General features: G+C 38.0%; 1 protein-coding gene across 1 annotated transcript in view; it reads left to right on the top strand.

The window, feature by feature from the left end:
* The window catches only part of LOC150081149 (protein zyg-11 homolog B-like), a 256638-nt gene that overhangs the window by 208932 nt on the left and 25474 nt on the right, over positions 1–22232 (top strand). The window contains exon 12 of the mRNA XM_090382030.1: positions 14088–14217. Within this exon, the coding sequence (XP_090238156.1) occupies positions 14088–14217 (130 nt within the window). The remainder of the gene's footprint in view (positions 1–14087; positions 14218–22232) is intronic.

Here is a 22232-nt window from a genome sequence, read left to right as displayed (position 1 = left end):
TAATGTAACTTTAAGAAGCAGTACCCCCCATACATCAGAGTCACGAGCTGCCACTGTGAGGGGGGGGGGGAGAACACATTTCATCATAATAATGTAAAAACCCACAATTCCAGCAAACGGTATTATCGCAAATGCAATTAGATCCAGTTTACTACCTGTTTATAACAGATTTCACCAGCAGGAATGCAACTGGAAATTGTTTTTATTGTTTCATGGCAGTGACCTCCAGAAATGTGCTTTAGTAAAATGTGAGCTAGTGAGGTGATAATAGTGTGTTTCTGCTTTGTTTATTCAGTTTGCTACATGTGCACAACTTTGTTTGTGTATCAAGTGTGCCTCCTCATTTTTGTACTTTTTATACTATAATTGTGCTTTATTCCCTAAAAATGAGTAAAATACTTGAAAAAAGTGTGAAGGAAGCATCCTATTGAACATACTACAGATTCAGAGAGAAAAAGAAAAGCAATATTGATAGACAGAGGCGGACTGGGTCAAAAATTCTTACCGGTGAAAACTTGCAGCTGCCTCATACCAGTGTTTATGACAAAATCATGTTGGCCACCGGCCCACTGGGGTTTCCCTGATGAGGCTTATGGTCAGTCCGTCTCTGTTGATAGAGGTAAAATACAAAATTGTGAAATGCTTTGAGCGAAATGAAAGAGCATGTGATATTGCACATGCTATAGGTCTAAATGAGGCAATGCTGAGAACAATTAGAAAGAATTCAGAGAAAATAAAAAACTTTCATAGCAGGAACAACTCAAAGTGTAACAAAATCCATTAGATCAAGACACAAAGAATTGGAAGAGATGGAATGTCTGTCATGTGCTTGGATTGAAGATCAAACAAAGAACAAGTTTTCTTGCGATAGAAGCAAAAGCAATAGTAATATTTTATTACGATTATTTATTGTTTGGTATTGTTTTGATTACAAATGTGTGTTCAATCTTGGGTGGTCGGCACCTAACCCTGTTTTTTCCCATAAGGCCTGTTATAAAATCATTCCTTCATCTATGCTCAGCTAAGCAGGATCACATCATCATCTGGAACACGGTTGGTTGGCGTTTGCCAGGCAGACATCTCCATAGTACCCTCTCCGGTTACAGAATTTCAAGAGACACTTCCCTAATGTGAAACATCGACCTGTGGAGAGAACGAAAAGGACCTGGGGATAATTGTGCAGGCAGATATGAAGTTTTCTGAGCAGTGCGGATGGTCTGCAAGAGTAGCTCATAGTGTCTTGTCAAGGATATACAGGAATTTTTCTAGCCCGGATAAGGAGGTGATTATCCCCTTATATAAGGGAATGGTCAGGCCACACCTTGAGAACTGCATACAGGTCTGGAGGCCTCATTTTAATAAGGATGTAGAGCTGTTGGAATGAGTACAGAGAAGGGCAACAAGATTAGTAATCGAACAAGGGATTGCTCTTACGAAGAAAGGCTTAAGTTTTGCAAATTACAGTGTCTGGAGACTAGGCACCTGTGAGGTGATCTGATTGAGGTGTATAAAGCCTTGAATGGTTTGAGCATGCTCAATGCTGATGGAATTCCTTCTCTTGCTCAGAATAATCATTTGTGAGGGCATAAATTCAAATTGAGGAAAGATAGATGTAGGATAGTTGTACCGAAGTTTTCCTTTAGCCAGCGGGTGGTTGGTTGGTGGAACAGACTTCCTTCCTTTTTTGTGGAAGTTGATAGCCTAAATACGTTTAAGGCTGAGCTGGACAGGTACTTGGAACGAAAGAAGGGGTGAAATGGGAGCGTATTTTTCTTTTTTTTTTTTTTTTTTGCTGATGCTTCATACGCTTGCTTTCTTGCATCATATGCCTCTACTAATGCTAATGCAAAAAATCCAGCTGGCCTATCTTTCATATAGTTCAGCTATTTGGTAATAGTAATTCTTTAAGTGCAATATAGGTCATCATCATTATCAGCCATTTTCAAATCACTGCAGGATGAAGGCCTCTCCAGCAACTTTCCAGTTCCTTCTGTTTTGAGCACTGGCCATCCATTTACTATCCACAAACTCATGAATTTCATCTATCCATCTCCGCCTTTGTCTTCCAGGTTTTCTTCTAGCTCCTCTTGGGTACCATTCTGTTATTTTCTTAGTCCATCTGTCATCATGTCTCCGAGCTATGTGTCCTACCCAAGGCCATTTTAGTTTTTTTAGTTTTGATAAGAATGTGCTTTACTTTTTTTTTTTTTTTTTTATGTAAACCCCAAACACGAGAGGTATTAGAACCTATAGTACTTAGTACCATGCTTGGGTTGGAGGTTGAGAAGACGAAAGAAGATATTTGTTGACATTGGACTTGAACTTCTGTAGACTGTAATTTTCAGGAAATACATATGAAGCAAGGTTGTTTCAGAAAACGGCAGTTGAATGAATAAACGAGGAAGATGAAAAGTTGGTTCTGTGGGTTTGGAGTTGGACAGTAAATTGATGTTGGCTGGTGGCGGAATCTGTTCGGACTGTTTTGAAAGAGAGAATGGGAATTATAGAAGCAAATTCAGGAGAACAGTGCCCATGGAAGTATCTGTAGAAGAGGCATGCAGCAGAAACAGTATATCTATGAGACAGCGAGTGGAGAGACTCTGTTAGAGATGAATCAGCCTAATTAACCTAATTGCTCTCTTCTGAATGGAATCAAGAAGCCTGAGAGAGGTTTTGGGGGCACCACCCCAGATGTGGGAACAATATTCCATGGCAGGGCGGATTTGCGATTTATACAGAGTGAGCAGCTGTTTGGAAGAAAAGTAACGCTGAGAACGAAAGAGAAAACCAAGTTTTTTAGATGCAGAGGAAGCAATATTTGTAATGTGCTTGTGCCAAGAGAGATTAGAAGTCAGGGTAATCCCCAAAAGAAATATATCATTTTGCCTAGAAATCGGAGTGTTACTAAAGATAAGCATAGGAGCAGCAGAATCCTTTTTGCGTGATATAAGACAAGACTGAGTTTTAGAAGGGCTGAAATCAACTAAGTTGTCTTTGCCCCACTGGAGAATTACCTGAATATCGGCATTTAAGGAATTGGTAGCAGATTATCGAGAAGTTGAAGCTGATTGAGCAGGACAAGTTTTCTCAAAATGGAAAGTGGAATGCAATGTACTATCATTGGCAAAACTATGGATAGGATTTCCAGTCAATGGAAGAAGGTCATTAATATGCAAGAGGAAAAGAGCGGGGGAAAGAACTGAACCTTGGGGGACATCGGCATTAGTGGAGAAGTTAGAAGACAGAGAGCCGTCTACCATCACCCTCAGTGAGCGATCAGAGAGAAAACTGGATAACCACATACTGAAAAGAGTTGGCAAACCATAAGATGGAAGCTTGTTTAGAAGACCTTTATGCCAAACACGATCGAAAGCCTTTGAGGTGTCAAGAGCAACTGCTTGTGTTTCACCGAACCTTTCCATTGAATTAGTCCATAAATGGGTAACATAAGCCAGAATATCACCAGTGGATCGACACTGACGGAATCCATACTGGCGAACGTTGATCAGATGGAAGGTTTCTAGGTAGTTTAAGAGTTGGCGGTTAATTGATTTCTCCATTACTTTAGAAAGAGTAGAAGTAATTTCAATGGGACGATAATTGGATGGGAGAGATTTGCCACCCTTTTTAGGAACTGGCTGGATATGAGCAAATTTTCAAGGAAAAACACTTTGGAATAAGAAAGTGAAAAAAAAGGTGGCAAAAATAGGAGTAAGTTCAGGAGCACAGATTTTGAGAACAAGTGAAGAAATACCATCAGGACCTGGAGCTTTCTTAGCATCAAGATGACGGAAGACCGCAGGGGGCCATTGAATGGAGCGTGTTGGGAATGGTGGGAGGTGTTATACCAAGATCATTAATATATGAGTTGGGAGAAAAATGGGATGCTAGCAGGTCAGCTTTATTCTTGGCTGAAGTGGTAACAGAACCATCTGGTTTGGACAGAGGTGGGAGCAGAGATGGGCAAAAGTTTCGGCCAATAGCTGTGGCAAGAGAACAGAATGCTCGGCTACCATTAGGGCAAGAAGCAAGTTTTCTACTCTTATCCTGTTCAAACTCTAGTTTGGACTGATTAATAACTGCTTTACAATTGTTGCGAGCTTTGGTGTAGACAGAAAATGAAACTGGAGAATTAGAAACAAGCCAATTATGATATGCAACATTCTTCTCTTGAACAGCCTTAGCACATTTATTGGAAAACCAAGGTTTAGATAAAGGATGAGATTTTAAAGTGGAGTGTGGGATAAATTATTCCATTCCTGCAAGATTAATTTCACTGACACGATCTGAGCAGACGTTTACATCAGAAGTTTTGAAACAGTAATCCGACAAAGGAAAAGAAGAATAGAAATCTCGCAGGTCATCCCATTTTGCATTGTTGTAATGCCAAACAACACGAGGTTGGGAATAGCCATGAGATAAAGGTTCCATTGGAGAAGAGACAATCACCAAGCTGTGATCTGAGGTTCCTAAAGGACCTCTCACTGCGACCGTGTACTTAGAAGAGCTGTTTGTAAGAAAGAGATCAAGCGTATTGGCTGTATGATTAGCATTGTCCAGTATTCTTGTAGGTAAATGAACAGTCTGTGCAAGGTCATTAGTAATTGCGAAAACCTCAGCATCTCAACCAGCTGGATCGGTGTGACTAGAAAACGGAAGCCAGCTGGAGTTGTGAACATTAAAATCACCAAGGAAAATTACCTCACTGTTAGGAAAGTTGGACTGGAGAAAGTCAAGTTGCAAAGAGAGGAAGTGAAAGAGCTCCAGTGATTAGTGGAGTTGGGAGAACGGTAGAGACAACAGATGATTTTGACACAATGAGGGAGAGAGATTTTAAGCCAGAGAAGATCAAAGAGAGGAGATTCGAAATTGCCAAGTCTCTGACAGGGAATATCAGAACGGACATATGCACAAGTACCACCTTTGAGGCAAAAAGAATCATACAGCGAATAATTTGGGCATCTGAGATGAGCAGTAGTTGAATCAACCGATAACTGAGATTCTGTCAGAAAAAGTACATGGGGTTGGGCAGACTGCAAGTGGAAATGGACATCGTTGAGATTAGAATTGAGACCACGTATATTTGTGAAATGAATTAGAAAGTGCTTAGGAGGTTTAGATCTTTTCGCAGATGAGCTTTCTCTATTAGTTTGACAATTCATGGTGTACTCAATAATAAGAAAAAGTGGGTGGGGCATGCTGTATGAAGTAATGAAATTTATGGATATGACGTACATAGGGTAAGAGCCAGGGGCAAAGGTTGTGACGTTGTAGAGCGGATATCATCTTTTAAGGGCACAAAAGGTGATATAGTTGTACACGTTGGCACTAATGATATTAAGAGTAGGAGACCGGCGGACTTACTTAACAAGTACAGGTCACTGATGAAAAAAAAGCCGTGAATTAGGGTTGAATTTGAAAGTGTCTGCAATTCTGCCCAGACACGATAGGAGGGAGTATATGATGAGAGCCCTGTCGATCAATTCGGCTCTTGAAAGATTGTGCAGGGCTCAAGGGATAGAACGTTTTTCAGCCTGGTCTGTACTTGTTAACAGGAGAGACTGCTTCTACAGGGATGGAATACACTTAAATAGAAAGGGTGCATGAATGTTTGCTGATGCTATCGAGGCAGTGTTAGGTGGGTCGGAAAACTGCTAGATTGGGGGGATACAAGGACTAATAAATTAACAGTAGCCACTGGCAGAGGAGAAAGTGATTCTTGCACTCCTTCTATTGGAATGAGCAGCAGCCTGGAAAATAAGATGCAGGATATTTCAGAGACTGCTGGGAATCATGGGGGTACAAGTGAACACATGGGTTGTGTTAAGGTGGCTAAGAGGAAGAGCAGGTGCATGTATACTTGCATGTACACCAATGCTAGGAGTTTAGTAAATAAATTTGATGAATTTGAGGTATTGCTCAAAACATCAAAGGCAGATATTGTTGGGATTTCAGAGACGTGGTGTCACACAGATAAGGAATGCAGAACTGGAATTTGGGGAGTACAATATCTACAGAAAGGATAAACAGGATAGGAAGGGAGGAGGGGTTATGCTATTAGTTAAGAAACACATAAAATCCAAGGAAGTGAAGCCAGTCGACATCGCTGGACAGTGCAGTGTCGAGTCAGTTTGGTGTGACATAAGCATTGGGAGATCAAAATTGAGAGTAGGAGTGTGCTATAGGCCTAATGACTCTGATGAGTATAATAAGAAACTGTACAGAGAAATAGAGTGGGCCAGTAAATCAGAGAGTCTTATAATGGGAGATTTTAATTTCCCAGATATTGACTGGAATTTGGGGGCTGGTCACTCACACACTAGCAAGGCTTTTGTGGATTTATTGGATGATTGTTTTCTATCTCAGCATGTTCGGGAGGCAACTAGAGGGAGTAATACTCTTGATCTGATTATCAGTAGTGATTCTTCATGCATTAAGAATCTGCAGATAAATGAACCACTAGGTGGCAGTGATCACAGTGTTCTGAAGTGGGAGTTACTCAAAGAGGTAACTACCATTAGGGGTAAAGGGAAGGGGTATTGCTTTCGTAAAGGTGACTACGATGGACTGAGACAGTATTTAAATTCTATACAGTGGGATCAACTGATGATGTTACCAACAGCAAATTCAAAATGGGAAGCATTCAAAGCATTCCGGAAGCCTCCTAGAAAGTTACCAGTACGTTTGGTCCTGTGTAGTAACTAACGGCCGGCCTGTGAATACTGTTTTACAGCTGTACCCTCAAAATGTAAGGAATGTTGGATCTCGCCAGAATGTTCATCGTAACCTCAGAAGTCATTAATCATATTGCGTGATGGAAGAGGTAGGGAAGGGTTGACCGGAACTTAGCTCTAGAGACTAAACATGGGTTCCACCACTTCAAGCCTCCAATAAGGAAAGTTGTGGTATTGCACCAGTTGATGAGTCATCTACCACCACTTGAGTTTGCTGCCTAATCCATGTGTTTCTCTTCTTATCTAACAGTCTGAATACCAGTATAATTCATCCCATTCTTCACTGTGTAGTTCTCAGCTTCTCTTTCATTCTTTTGGTGAGTGCCCAAGTTTCACTTCCATAAGTCATGGTGGGTAGTATACATTGGTTCATTATTTTACGTTTCAGACAAACTGTGATATTGCTCTTCAGTATGTGACTATATTTCCTGAATGCTATCCATCCAAAATTTATTCTTCTCTTGACTTCCAGCCATTTATCATTATTACAGCTAATAACTTGTCCCAGATACGTATATGACTCCACCTTTTCAATTACTGCTCCTTCAATCATAATTTTCCTTTCTGTGGCATACTTGTTCATCATTACTTTTGTTTAGCGATATTCATCTTTAGTCCAAAATCCTTACTAACTGTGCATAACTGATTAAGATTTTCCTCTAATTCTTTGGGATTGTGGCTTATGACCACAATGTCATCTGCAAATCGTAAATGGTTTAGGTACTCTCCGTTCCCATTGACTCCTTTCTGCAACCAGTCTAATCTTCTGAAAGCTTCCTCAAGGGCAGCAGTAAACAGCTTTGGAGATATTGTCTCTCCTTGTCGAACTCCTTTTTCGATTTTAAATTTCCTACGCTCTTTGTCTAGTCTAACGAAGGAGGTAGCATTCTCATATATTTTCTTCAAAATCATATGTGGGGTATCTATGCCTTGTCTTTTCAGTGCCCGAAACATTGCTGTATGGAGTCAAATGCCTTTTCATAATCCAAAAATGCCAGGCATAATGGTTTTATATTCATTTGCTTTCTCCATTAGCTGTGATATTATGTGAAGGTGATCCATAGTTGAAAATCCTGTCCTAAAGCCAGCTTGCTCTTTCGGTTGATTCTCATTAAATATTCATTCTAATCTGTTAGTAATGACCCTTGTGAACAACTTGTAGATGTGGGATAACAAACTAATTGGTCTATAGTTTCCAATTTCTGATTTATCTCCTTTCTTATGCAGCAAGACTATGATTGCGTTATTCCACTGCTTAGGCATCACACCTTTTCTAATGCACTTTGTGAAGAGCCTTGCCAGTTTTTGTGTTATGTCTCTTCCTCCCGATTTTAACAACTCTACAGTAACTTCATCTTCCCCCGGGGCTTTCGGATTCTTCATTTTCTTCAATGCATGTTCTACCTCATCAGGAAGAATATCGGGTATGTCGTATGCAATCCATCTTCCCCTGTTTATAAGTACTGTTCGCTTCTCCTGTTTATAAGTACACTATCGCTATTCTTCAGTTTCAGTATCATTTGTCTTTCTGTATTACTGCTCTTTTTTTTTTTTTTTTTTTGGTAGTTGTTGACGCATCGGCTTCTGTGGCCATAATGCATCTCCCAAGGTTTTTGCAGTACTTTGATCCAAGCCCGAGGCTGGATTCGAACCCACGACCTTTGGGTTGCAAGGCAAGCACTTTATCCACTCGGGCTAGCTCGTTCGGCATTACTGCTCATGGCTGCTGATATAAATCCTTTGTTTTCCCTTAATGCTTGTTCTACTTTTCTTGTGTTAAATCTTCTTATGTCCTCTCTGAGTCTCTTTCTAATGGCTTTGCATAACTCAGTATACTCAATTTTTTCTTTGTTAGTATTTGTCTTGCTCTTTATTTTTCGCCTTCGGTTCATCATATCAAGTGTTTCTTGACTAATTTTTTCTTATTTGGATTTCTTTTTCTCTATGGGTTTCATGTGGTTTATCACTTTCAGAACGTTGTAATATTCCTCGTCGATATCTTGGTTCTGAGCAGTCTGCAGAAGCTCAAACTTGTTCTTGAGTTCTAGTACATACTGCTTTTTCTCCTCTTCTGTTATCTCAAAGACCTTTGTATTATTTACTCGAGTCAGTTTTTTCCTTTCCTACATCTATATCAAGTGTACATCTTACCATTCTGTGATCACTTTCAACATTTACCTTATTCAGGATGGTAACATCATTCACAATATATATTCTGTTAGTGAGGATGAAGTCGATTTCATTAGTTGTTAATCCATTTGGACTCTTCCATGTCCACTTTCTGTTCACCCTTTTCTTGAAAAAAGTGTTCATTACTGACAATCCTTGAGATTCTGCAAATTCCACAAGTCTTTCACCAATTCCAAAATTTCCTAATAGTTCCTCTTTCTGAGCTGTTTTGTCTTTTTCCAACCTTAGTATTGAAGTCCCCCATAATAATAGTGTAGTGGGTTTTCTGATCATCTAGATGACTCCCAATTTCGGTGTACATTTCTTCAACCTCTTCATCATCATGGCCCCCATGTTGGTGCATAAATAATTATAACCTTTAGCTTGTACCTCTTAGAAATCTTGTGTATTAGTCTTGACACCCTTGGTGATGTACTTTAATTCCAAAATGTTGTTTTTTAAATCTTTATGGACCAGAAACCCAACTCCACCTTCACTGTTTCCATTCGTGTACAGCGGATTTCCACTTGATAAACTTATAAGTGATTCCTTTCTTCTTGTTTCAGCCAAACCGATGATATTCCAATTCACATTTTCTAATTCCTTTTCCAGCTCTAATATTCTGTATTCACCGATGAGTGATCTTACGTTATAACAGGCCAAGTTCAGTTTCCGTGCATGGCAGTCTGGTCGTACGACCAGGCTGCCATGCTCGGAAACTCCACTCTGATCCTCTCGCTGCCGTAAGAGGGGGTGTGAAAGCTGCTGGGGACTGTGGGCCCTTTGTTTTGTCGTGCCGTCATATGCTGGAGGGTTTGCTCTTTTCCTCTTAACGCTTACCAGGCGTCTTGAAGAGAACCACTCTACACATTCTATGCCACCTAAGTGATCTAACAAAGGATGCAATAAGGGTGATATAACAAAAGGGTGCAATATAGGTAATACATGTTAACCATATATAGTAAAATTTCACTTATATAAAGAATACCAAAGTAAAAAAATATTAAGTACAGTCAGTTCTGCTATAAATCTCCATGTTATGGTATTTTTCCGCATTAAAAACAACACGGTTTATGAGAAAAATAGGGATAGGGGTTAGAGCATTAAAAAAAAATTCAGTCTGGTAAGGTAAAACACTAAAAAAAAGTTAGAAATGCAATAAAATTGCTAACACAGGTTTAAATGTCTTAAATTTCGAATAAATAAATAAATAAATATTAGATATTAAGAGTAGGAGACCAGCAGAATTACTTAACAAGTACATGCCAATGTTTGAAAAAAAGATGAGTTATGGTTGAATTTGAAATGTGTCTACAATTCTACCCAGGCATGATAGGAGGGAGTATATGATGAGTGCCTTGTCGATCAATTTGACCCTGGAGAGATTGTGCAAGGCTCAAGGGTTAGAATTTTTCTCAGCCTGTCCTGTGCTTGTTAACAGGAGAGACTGCTTTTACAGAGATAGGTTACACTTAAATAGAAAGGGTGCAAGAATGTTTGCTAATGCTTATGAGTCAGCTTTTGGTAAAAATAAAACAAACCAAAAGAAAGACATTGTTGGTGTGTCGGAAAACTGCTAGTTTTGGGGCCATACACGTTTTAGTAGATTAACAGTAGCCACCGGCAGAGATGAAAGTGATTCTTGCACTGCTTCTATTGAAATGAGCAGCATACTGGAAAACAAGGTGCTGGGATTTCAGAGACTGCTGGGAGTCATTGAGGGACAAGTAAATACATGGGCTGTGTTGGGATAGCTGAGAATAGGATCAGGTGCATGTATACTTGCGTGTACACCAATGCTAGGAGTTTGGTAAATAAATTTGAGGTGTTGGTCAAAACATCAAAGGCAGATATTGTTGGGATATCAGATATAATGTCACACAGATATAATGCAGATTTGGAATTTGGGGAGTACAGTGTGTACAGATAGGAAGGGAGGAGAGGTTATGCTATTAGTTAAGAAACACAAAATCCAAGGAAGTACAGCCAGTCGACATGGCTGGTCAGTTCAGTGTCGAGTCAGTTTGGTGTGATATAAGCACTGGGAAAGCAAAATTGAGAGTAGGAGTGTGTTATAGGCCTAATGACTCTGATGAATATAATAAACAACTGTACAGAGAAATAGTTGGCCAGTAAATCAGAGTGTCTTTTAATGGTGGATTTTAACCTCCCAGATATTGACTGGAATTTTTCGGTTGGTCACTCACACAATAACAAGGCTTTTGTGGATTTATTGGATGATTGTTTTCTACAGCAGCATGCTCGGGGGGGGGCAACTAGAGGGAGTAATACTCTTGATCTGATTATCAATAGTGATTCTTTATGCATTAAGAATCTGTACTCAAAGAGGGTAACTACAGTGTGCTGAAGTGGAATTTACTCAGAGGGTAACTACCATTAGCGATAAGGGGAAGGGTTTTTGCTTTCTTAAAGGTGACTACGGTGATCTGAGACAGTATTTAAATTCTGTATGGTGGGACCAACTAATGATGTTACCAACAGCAAATTCAAAATGGGAAGCATTCAAAGAATTAATCTTGGAAGCTACTAGGCTTTTCATACCAATTAAGAAATGTTGTTCAAGGTTTAGGCCTAAAGGGATGTCACATGAACTAATGTGACATGTGGCAGAGAAGAAAAATGCATGGAATACATATAAATTAACTGGTGACATGAGTCTATGATAGATATAAGCTGGTCTGTAACCAAGTCACAATGGAGGTTAGACAGGCCAAGGCAGATTACGAGAAATCCTTGGCAAAGGATGCAAAGTAAAACAGTAAAGAGTTCTTTACTTATGTAAACTCGAGAAGGAAGGGGATGAACCAGATTGGTTCACTTGATATCGATGATTCATATTTTGATGACCTTGCTCAGGTAGCTAACAAACTAAATGAGTATTTTGCATCTACATTCACACATCTACATTCACACACTGATGGAAAGGCCAGAGGTGTATTAAACTCTGTCAGTGAGCTAGATGATTTTGTAATATGTGAGAGGAAAGTGGAGGAGAAATTATTGAAGATAAACATAAGAAAGGCACCTGGGGTGGATGGGATCTATCCAGTTATATTAAAGGAGTTAGCAAAAGAAGTAAGCAAACCCTTAGCCATAATTATGAGAGCTTCCTTGGACTCAGTGGAGTTATCCATAGACTGGAGATGTGCAAATGTGACCCCAATTCACAAAGATGGATCAAAGGGTGACAGAAGTAATTACAGACATGTTAGTTTAACTTCTGTTCCAGAGAAAGTAATGGAGGCACTGCTTAAAGAATCACTGCTGGATCATCTAGACAAGACTTCAGTTATAACTCAGACAGAGGATGGATTTGTTAAGGGGAAGTCTTTTCTGTCCAATTTGATTGGATACTATGATGTGGTTACAAAGGAACTGGATGCAAAGAATAATTTTGATATATATATTTGAATCTTAGAAAGGCTTTTGATACTGTTGCACATAGGAAGACTGCTGCACAAATTGGAGCATTGTGACATTGGAGGCAAATTGCTGCTATGGATAAAGGGATGGTTGAGTGGGAGAAGACAGAGTGGTAATCAATGGACACTGCTCTTCTTGGACTAATGCTATTATTGGAGTCCCCCAGGTTTCAGTGTTGGGTCCATTGTTGTTTTCTGTATTTTCTAATGATATTGATGATGGTATATCAGGCTTAATGCTTAAGTTTGCAGACGATGCGAAGGTCGGCAGGATTGTTAATGACAGTATTAACAGTATACTGCTGCATCAGGATCTAGAAAAGTTGTGCAGATGGGCTGAGAGGTGGCAACTGAAGTTTATAACATTGACAAATGTAAATAGTGCCCATTGTAAGCAGTAACTCCAGAGTAACGTATGAACTGTATTGGATTACAATGACAGCGTTGGAGAATGAAAAGGACCTGGGGGTAATTGTGCAGGCAGATATGAAGTTTTCTTCATATCTGCCTGCACAGCTACGGTAAATGGGAAATATAACTCTCACACATTTGAATTTTTTTAAAATTCGTAAACTTGTATGTATTGCTGTGCAGTCACTTTGCTCAGCTTGGTGCCGGTTTTGCATTCACCTGTTGTTACTCACAGACGAAATCGCAAATGAGCTAATGCGAAAATTGTGTGATACTCGCATTGTTCCCTAATATGTCAGTTGCATTGGAGCAATTTCGCGGAGCAAAAATGCTTGTTATAGCAGAACTGTATAACAAAATCAGTTCCCATCCTCTGCCAGTTACTATGTATCTCTATATAGAAATGTTTCTTATGAAATGCAAGTTTATTGTACTGAACTGATATATATTAGTTTTGCAAAATAAAACTTCATACCAGTATGGATAAATATTTTATAGTAGTATGAATTATTAAAAATCATTAAAACAAAATTTATAAAAAAATAATAATAAAAAATCCTTATTATGCAGTGTACATTTTTTGATCTTTGTGGCTGTGCTGCAATGATCTGGGCAGTTAAATCAGTACTTTATTAACATTTATTTTTAGAGAAATGTGGCATTGTAAAATCAAATTTTTTAGTTTGCAGAAAGTAATTTTCTTTCCAATATTATTATAATCAAATCTTAACATTTCCCACTGGATTTTACCAGCCTTCATTTGAGCGTAAGAAATAACCATTTGAGAAATTGAATTACAAATAAAGAAATAAACATACCAATGAATAGGTGTGAACATGAAGCCATTATATGAATAGACCCATACTGTAAATATGATTAATGTTAAGTTAATGAAAACCCAATTTTTCTAAATAGTTTGTGTGTGTGTGTTCTTCTATCAGCATCCATTATTCCAAAATAAATATTATAGCATCTCCAGGTGCTGCTGTTTTTTAAAATTTAAAAGCAGGTAAACAAACCCTAACACTCTTTGCAAGATATGAATATTATATTTGAAAAGTGTGATGTATCTTCAATGCCATTTGCACTTATAAACCCAAAACAACCAACCACATATCATAGCTGGGTGGCCAATATTGTTGCAGGTTGGGGAAATTTTGTAAGTTAATAGCTGTAGAGATGATATATAAATCCTGCACAACTGTTCTTGCTTTAAATATACAAAGATAGTTCGAATATATCTGAAGTGATAAACTGTACATTTTGGGGTTTATTTTTAATAATGAGTAGAAATGGTTGTACAGAATTATTAATAATTTCTTCTAAACAGATCTCTTCTGCATTCTGAACATATTGATGTGAGCTATTTTGCTGCTGGCATTGTTGCTCACTTAGCAAGTGATGGACCAACAGTGTGGACTTCCAGTGTCATCACACGTGAAGAAATTCTCAAAGAACTGGTAATGCTTTATTCACATTAAAATTAAGTTACTTAAATTCAGAATATTTTGCACACTTAATGAACAAAAAAACTAATTGGTAATGTAATATTTAACTAATTCTTATTTTAACTAATAAAAAATGGCACTAGATTTTATCTCAAGCTTTTCCTTAATTTTAGATCCATAAGTAAACTCCCCCCCCCCCAATTTTATGTAAGTTTGTTTAAACTCTCTCTCTCTCTCTCTCTCTCTCTCTCTCTCTCTCTCTCTCTCTCTCTCTCTCTCTCTCAAAACAGTCTGAACACATGCAGTCACCAGCCAACTTCCATTTACTGTCCAACTTCAAACTCGTAGAACCAACCCTTTCTTCTTCCTCATTTATTCCTTCAACTTCCATTTTTCTGGAAGAACCTTCCTTCATACGTATTTCCTGAAAATTACAATTTACAAAGTTTAAGTTTAATATCAACAAGTACCTTCTTTCTTCTTCTCACCCTCCAACCCATGCACGGTGCTTAAGTACTATAGGTTTTAATACCTCATGTTTTGGGATTTTAATAATAATAATAATAAAAAAAAAAAGTTCCACAAAGTTTAATATCAACAAGTACCTTCTTTCTTCTTCTCACCCTCCAACCCATGCACGGTGCTTAAGTACTATAGGTTTTAATACCCCACTCACAAGTATGTCCGTGTTCCAATTTAATATCAACAAAGTGTCCTAAATGAATTTCAGAAATCTCCCCTGCATTTATTCATTTTTGCACATTAAGGGTTTATAGTTTCAGTACTCAGGCTTCCTGATTTTGAAAATGCAATCTTAGTATCATAGACTCTGGCCTGTAGTGAACCCAACACTCGTGGTCCCACATCAGAATAAACCAATGCCACTTATTTCCTGAAAGATTACCAAACCTTGGCTTACACTAATTCCATGGGCTCACATCTGGTGAGTTTGGGTTTGGCACACCCATCATTCTTCTCTTTCTTTGTGATTCCCTTCTATTTCAGTCTCTCTCTCTCTCTGTAACTAAAATATTTTTTTGACTGGTGCAGCAAAAGCCTCTGCTTTCTTGCATCATATGGCTAATAATAATAATACAGCAACAATGTGTAACTTCAAGCAACTTAGTACATAGTTTTCAACTTCTGCATCCTCAGAAAAACATTTGTAATCAAGCTACATTTAAGTGGCCCAAAACAATGAGTGGAAATTAGTAGGAAGGATGCTCAAAAAGTTTACTTCCCCAAATCATTAATGGTTTCTAGAGTTGATTTATGTGGCCTTGCATTTTTATGCAACAGTAGTATTCCACATTTCAGATAACTTGGGCAGTTTCTGTGAATGAGTTCCTAAGCCCTTTCAGAAGTGTGTGTAATATGATGCAGAATTCAGTCATTTTCAAAATGTACAAGAAGAAGAAGAATGTGATGACCATCCCAGACAACAATTATCATTACCTTATCTGCTAATGGTACAGCCTTGAATTCATTTGATGAAGAAATTCAAGGCTTTGGGAGAGAACCAGACTGCTACTGTACATTGATGCAAGTTTGGATTCAGTTTGGAAGTGGAGGAGCTGAAGTTCCACCTATAATTCCATTTCTGAAGATGGAGCAGTTGAAAGTGTACATCACTGGTTATTACAGAAACCAGCATCTTTTTTACACAGCAGGTTTCCAGAATTTGATAAAATGTTCTTGGTGATTCTTGATTATATTAAAAAAATAAATTGTGTTGAAAAAATAAAAGTTCAGGTTAGTTTCCTGCTTCATTTTTTTATTTACTTATTTACTGGCTTGTCCTTGTAATAAAAGAAGAACCTGTAATAAAGAATTATCCGTGACTTAGCAATAGTCTTGATTCTTGATCTTTATAGGTAAAAAGAGAATGATAGAACATTGTATTCTGTTTGCTCCACATATCTAGCTCATTTATTTTACAAAAATAATGCAAAATAAGTATGAACAACACTTAATTTTGTTGCTGTTACAGTAATCAAACTATCACAGTAATCTATGTATGTGTATATAATATATACAATAACATGGTACACATTGCATCTCCAGAGCCCTCTGTTTGCATTCTCCTTATAACTCTCTCAAAGGCTTGCAATCCAATTTTAACCCTTAATTTTGAACACACAAATGCAGGAAATCAATTTCCTGCATTTATGTGTTCATTTTTGAATATTTCTCTTAATTTTTTTTTATCAGTACACTTATCTTTTTTTCTTATTATTGGTTATTAAAAATATATATACGTGTATGGACTGAATTTAGTTTAATGCTGATACTTTAGAAGTGCTATAGTGAAGCTAGAGTATTTTCTCAATGAAATATTTCTGAATGGTCTCTTACACTATAAACTGCATGATATGTCAGGTTATAACTGTATTAATTATTAATTATATTTTTATGAAAATTTAAAAACACTCTCAAGACATTAATGTGGCTGTGTATGAATGTTTTTCATTCATTTTTTTTTTAAATTAAAATATCTGTAATAGTTAGTTGAAAAAATTTGTAAAAAAAATATTGAAACTATATTTGAGTCATTTACTGGTATATTTCCATACCATACCTGTCAATGCAAAGAAGGAGTTACTGAAAATTATCCCATGGTGGGTAATTTTCAGTAACTTTTAGATTCCTGAAGAATAAATATGCATTATTGCTTCCCAGTAATGTGTTCCCTCCCCACTTTGGATTCACTGAATTGAACAACGGCCAATGAGTATTCCACCTTTTTAAAAGATTTATATCTTTTCCTTTATTGTTAAAAACTTCAGATTTTTATTTGATATTCAAAAATCAAATCTGTAATATTCTCCCCACTACATCCCATAGCTCTTGCCTAGGTTCCTTATGCTTGCAGGAATGCAGATGGATGAAAAGGCCACCCACTGCTTAAGCTTGCATTGAAGTGTTTTTTTTTTTTTTTTTTAAGATTTTATTTATTTATTTATTACTCCAAAACAGCCTAAGCCTTACAGAGGAGGAAAGTGTCATTGATCCAGTTAAGCCTGATCATTCACTGTGAGAGATTAGCATAAATTATTTTGCATTTCCTTACTCATTGCAAAAACTGAATGTATTTGTGATCAAAAAAATATTCAGTTTGATATCTGTAATGAGTGCCATAAATCCACTGTGGTTTTTCGATTAAATACTGTTAACCCTTCCCCTGCTCTGACGCCTGTAGTGATAACAACAGAATTGCACTAAAGGAAATAAGTTTTTTTAAGTACTAACAAGTGCATGATGGATTCCACTTCTGGCCATCTGACAATGTGATGAATGCCAGAAAAAAAAAATAAATAAAGTATCTATTGTACTGACCTGTACAACTGAATGTAGAAGGAATTTTATTGGTAATGTGGTGGGATGACAGATTTAAAACTTTCCTATCCTTTCCTTTGTTAAGAAAGCTCATTGGGTATGTAAGGTTCTGTATGAAAGCTAGCATAGATGACTGTAAAAACCACAGTTAAGAAAGCCATCTAAGCAGGCAGAAGCAGTAACTTATAAATAAAAAAAAAAAAAAAAAAAAACAACAGTCAAAGTGCACAAGTAGCCAAATGACCCATAATTGAACATCCCACAGAAAATGGAAACAATTTTATTGAACCTAAGGGATGTGTGGACAGCCCAATGTCATCAGTTAAATACTAGCAGAGAGCCAGACAAATGTGGGCAGCTGATGTGCTCAAACAGTTTGCCAGAAGTCCTCTAGACTTCCACTTTGGAAACAGACTGACACTGCAACCAAAACAGATGAGATAATATGCAACCACACATCTAGCTCAGCTACTTGGGACAATTTTCCTCGGATGGCAACCAAAACTGCTGAAAAAGCTACTGGAGATTGTAAAAACTAATAATGGATATCCAGCCGTTAACCTCTACTCAAATTGATGAGCTTCTTCCATGGTCATCTCATTTCAATTTTTAATGAACATTCTGATAAAACCCTTATCAAGCATCAGGCAAGCCAACATGCTTGTATGGGTTTGAAAAAATGTGGAGAAATGAAAGATGCTGATGGAAATGTGCAATATTCACTGTATTTATCAGTAGTAGTTTGGGAACACTCACAGTAAAATGACACAACAATTTAAATTTATTAGCACTCATTACAGCCTCCTTGTAATTTCACTGCCATCTTAGATTGATCAGCTGAAAGTTGTGCACCTACCGGCACCATAGTTACTAGCCAATAAGTAAATACTGTACCACACGTGACACAAACTCCACCTAAACTTCACCTTTCTCAATATCTCAATATCTCACCAAAGAAAGCCACAATTATCTGCACAATTCAACAGGAGAAAGAGATGAGGAAGGAATTATGTGGCTCAAACAGCTGAGTCAAGATTACAGGTGATGAGTGGACTATGTACATACCTATGGTGTAAAGAGGATGCACTGGCTTCACCACCTCTTTCTTTTTCTTTCCTCTTTCCGTCACCTCTTCACCTTTCGTCTTATGGATTTCAGCTGAAATAATATCAGAGCAGGTGGCCACTATTATTAAAGAGGCCTTAAACCTAGTGATCACTGTACATCAACTACCATTAAAAAGGCCATTTTCAATTCTGAAACAGCCTTTCAGCTGGCTCTTCTTCCCCACATACCTCATTGGAACACTGATCAAGCCATAGTATGACAGTCCTGCTTTACTCATGAGCCAAGCAAGCCAGCAAGATTACCATCAAGCTAACCCAACTATTTAACTAATATTCAACTATTTAACCACTGCTGCACCTGAAGTGAGTGCACCTGATGGTTGATTAGCAAACATAAGTCATTAATCCCTGTTTGCATCACAGAGCACAAACCTGAGGATTACATGTCATATTTCCCCCCCCCTCCTTTGTACCAGTGGTACTGAGAAATATTCCACGACTTATTATTTTACCAACATATATTAGCATTAGCATTAGTAGAGGCATATGATGCAAGAAAGCAAGCTTATTCAGCATCAGCCAAAAAAAAAAAAAAAAAAAAAAACAACCCTACTCCCATTTCACCCCTCAATTCGTTCGAAATACCTGTCCAGCTGAGCCTTAAATTTGTTTAGGCTATCAACTTCCACAACAAGCGATGGAAGTCTATTCCACAAACCAACTGCCCACTGGCTAAAGGCGAATTTCCGCACATCTATCCGACATCCGTCCTTCCTCAATTTGAATTTATGCCCTCTCAGGTGATTATTCTGAGCAAGAGGAAGAATCCCATCGGCATTGAGCATGCTCAAGCCATTCAAAGCCTTGTACACCTCTATCAGATCACCTCGGCGATGCCTAGTCTCCAGGCTCTGTAATTTGCAAAACTTAAGCCTTTCTTCGTAAGAGCAACCCTTTGTTCCATTCACTAATCTTGTTGCCCTTCTCTGTACTCGTTCCAGCAGCTCTACATCCTTCTTGAAATGAGGCCTCCAGACCTGTATACAGTACTCAAGGTGTGGCCTGACCAATGCCTTATACAAGGGAATAATCACATCCTTATCCCTGCTAGAAAAATTCCTGTATATCATTGACAAGACACCATGAGCTACTCTTGCAGCTCGTCTGCACTGCTCAGAGAACTTCATATCTGCCTGCACAATTACCCCCAGGTCCTTTTCATTCTCTACCACTGTCAGCGTAGTACCACAGAGTTGATACGTTGATCTGGGGTTACTGTTTCCCATATGTAGTACTTTACATTTGTCAATGTTAAACTTCATTTGCCACCTCTCAGCCCATCTGCTCAACCTTTCCAGATCCTGTTGCAGCAGCATAGTATCAGTAGTGTCCTTAACAACCCTGCCAACCTTTGTATCGTCTGCAAACTTGGACATTAAGCCTGATACACCATCATCAATATCATTTATAAATACAGAAAACAACAATGGACCCAACACTGAACCCTGAGGAACTCCACTAATAACATTAGTCCACGTTGAGCAGTGTCCATTGATTACCACTCTCTGTCTTCTGCCACTCAACCATCCCTTTATCCATAGCAGCAATTTGCCTCGAATGCCACACTTCTCCAATTTGTGTAGCAGTCTTCCATGCGCAACAGTATCAAAAGCCTTTCTAAGATCCAAGTATATAATATCAAAGTTATTCCCTGCATCCAGTTCTTTTGTGACTACATCATAGTATCCAATCAAATTGGTCAGACAAGACCTGCCCTTAACAAACCCATGCTGTGTCTGAGCTATAACTGAATTCTTGTCCAGATGATCCTGCAGTGCTTCTTTAACCAGTGCCTCCATTAATTTTCCTGGAACCGAAGTTAAACTAACAGGTCTATAATTACTTGTGTCAGCCTTTGATCCTCCTTTGTGAATTGGGGTTACATTTGCACATCTCCAGTCCATGGGTACCTCCCCTGAGTCCAAAGAAGCTCTCATAATTATGACTAGGGGTTTGCTTACTTCCTTTGCTGCCTCCTTTAATATAACTGGATAGATCCCATCCACCCCGGGTGCCTTTTTTATGTTTATCCTCAACAATTTCTCCTCCACTTTCCTCTCAGTTATTAGAAAATCATCTAGCTCACTGCCAATGTTTACTTCACCTACGACATTCCCCTTCCTGAATAACTCCTCATGTGTGAATGTAGATGCAAAATACTCGTTTAGATTGTTAGCCACCTGAGCTGGATCCTCAACTGTTGAACCATCAACATCCAGTGGACCAATCTGATTCATCCCTTTCCTTCTTGAGTTTAAATAGGTAAAGAACTCTTTTCTGTTTTTCTTTGCATCCTTTGCCAAGGATTTCTCATAATCTGCCTTTGCCTGCCTAATCTCCTTTGTGACTTGGTTACAGACCAACTTATAGCTATCATAGGCTTCCACGTCACCCATTAATTTGTATGTATCCCATGCATTTTTCTTCTCTGCCATATGTCTCATTAGTTCATCTGACAACCATTTAGGCCTGAACCTTGAACAATATTTCTTGGTTGGTATGTAAAGCCTGGTAGCTTCCAAGATTAGTTCCTTGAATGCTTCCCATTTTGAATTTGCAGTTGGTAACATCATATGGAGAATACTTAAAAAGCTGGAAACATTTGAACAGCCGTTACTCTTATGGAGTGATAATGTGATTTGGCTGTCAGAAACGTAGCGTGGAGAAGATGAGGATACTTTCACATGTGTAACTTTAACATTGCTGGCTACACTACAGTGTTGAAATCTAGGGGTCAGCTGGGTAGGTGAGTGTGTGACAGTTTTTTGCAGAACTCTTCAAAGTGAAAAGTGATATCTGTAGTATTGTTTGCTTTGAAGGCATACTTGTAATATGTGTATTCAACAGTAGCTGCATTCTGCAATAATTAAAGACAAACACCAGCCAAGGAATTAAAAAATTTACTATAAAAATAAAATATACTGTTCAACTGTTGAAGAAGGAGACAGCAGTTTCCGAAAGCTTCAGGTTTTATCGCTTTTAATCCAGTTTATTTTAGATAATTTTATTGCTTCGGTATTTTTAACTATATTTTTAACGTTTTTTTATCGTAGTTTATTTTATCGTAATATTTTAGTCTTCCGATAGTGTTTTCATTATATTTTATTTCTGTATATTTTATTTTTATAGTAAATTTTTAATTCCTTGGCTGGTGTTTGTCTTTAATTATTACAGTATGGAATTTCCCAGCCCCACAGGCCTGTTTGAAGATGTAGTAGTTGCATTGACAAAGCAGTAATTTATATTCAACCAGGTTCAGTTGTCTATACTATCAGTGAAGTTACCAACTGGCTTATTTATAACTTCTACTTGATCTGCAGAGATTTTAATCTACTCCATTGTTGGGCATGTAATTTCTGTAGAAAAGCTACTATTGGTGGTCATAAACCACCAATAATAGTAATTAAGTTCTTTAATTACTATTATTAATTACTACTTTTCGCTTAGTAATTAAGTTCTTTTTCACTTGGTCAGTGCAAGCAAGCAATTACTATGTATCCAACTCCTGCCCTGACAGGGTTCTTTAGTCATCTGACAACCATGTTTTCAAATTCTTGTCTTTGG

The sequence above is a fragment of the Mastigoproctus giganteus genome, chromosome 9, assembly GCF_048544385.1.
Source record: "Mastigoproctus giganteus isolate SK-2022 chromosome 9, ASM4854438v1, whole genome shotgun sequence".
Lineage (NCBI taxonomy): Eukaryota > Metazoa > Arthropoda > Arachnida > Uropygi > Thelyphonidae > Mastigoproctus > Mastigoproctus giganteus.
This window is presented reverse-complemented; position numbering and strand designations above follow the sequence as displayed.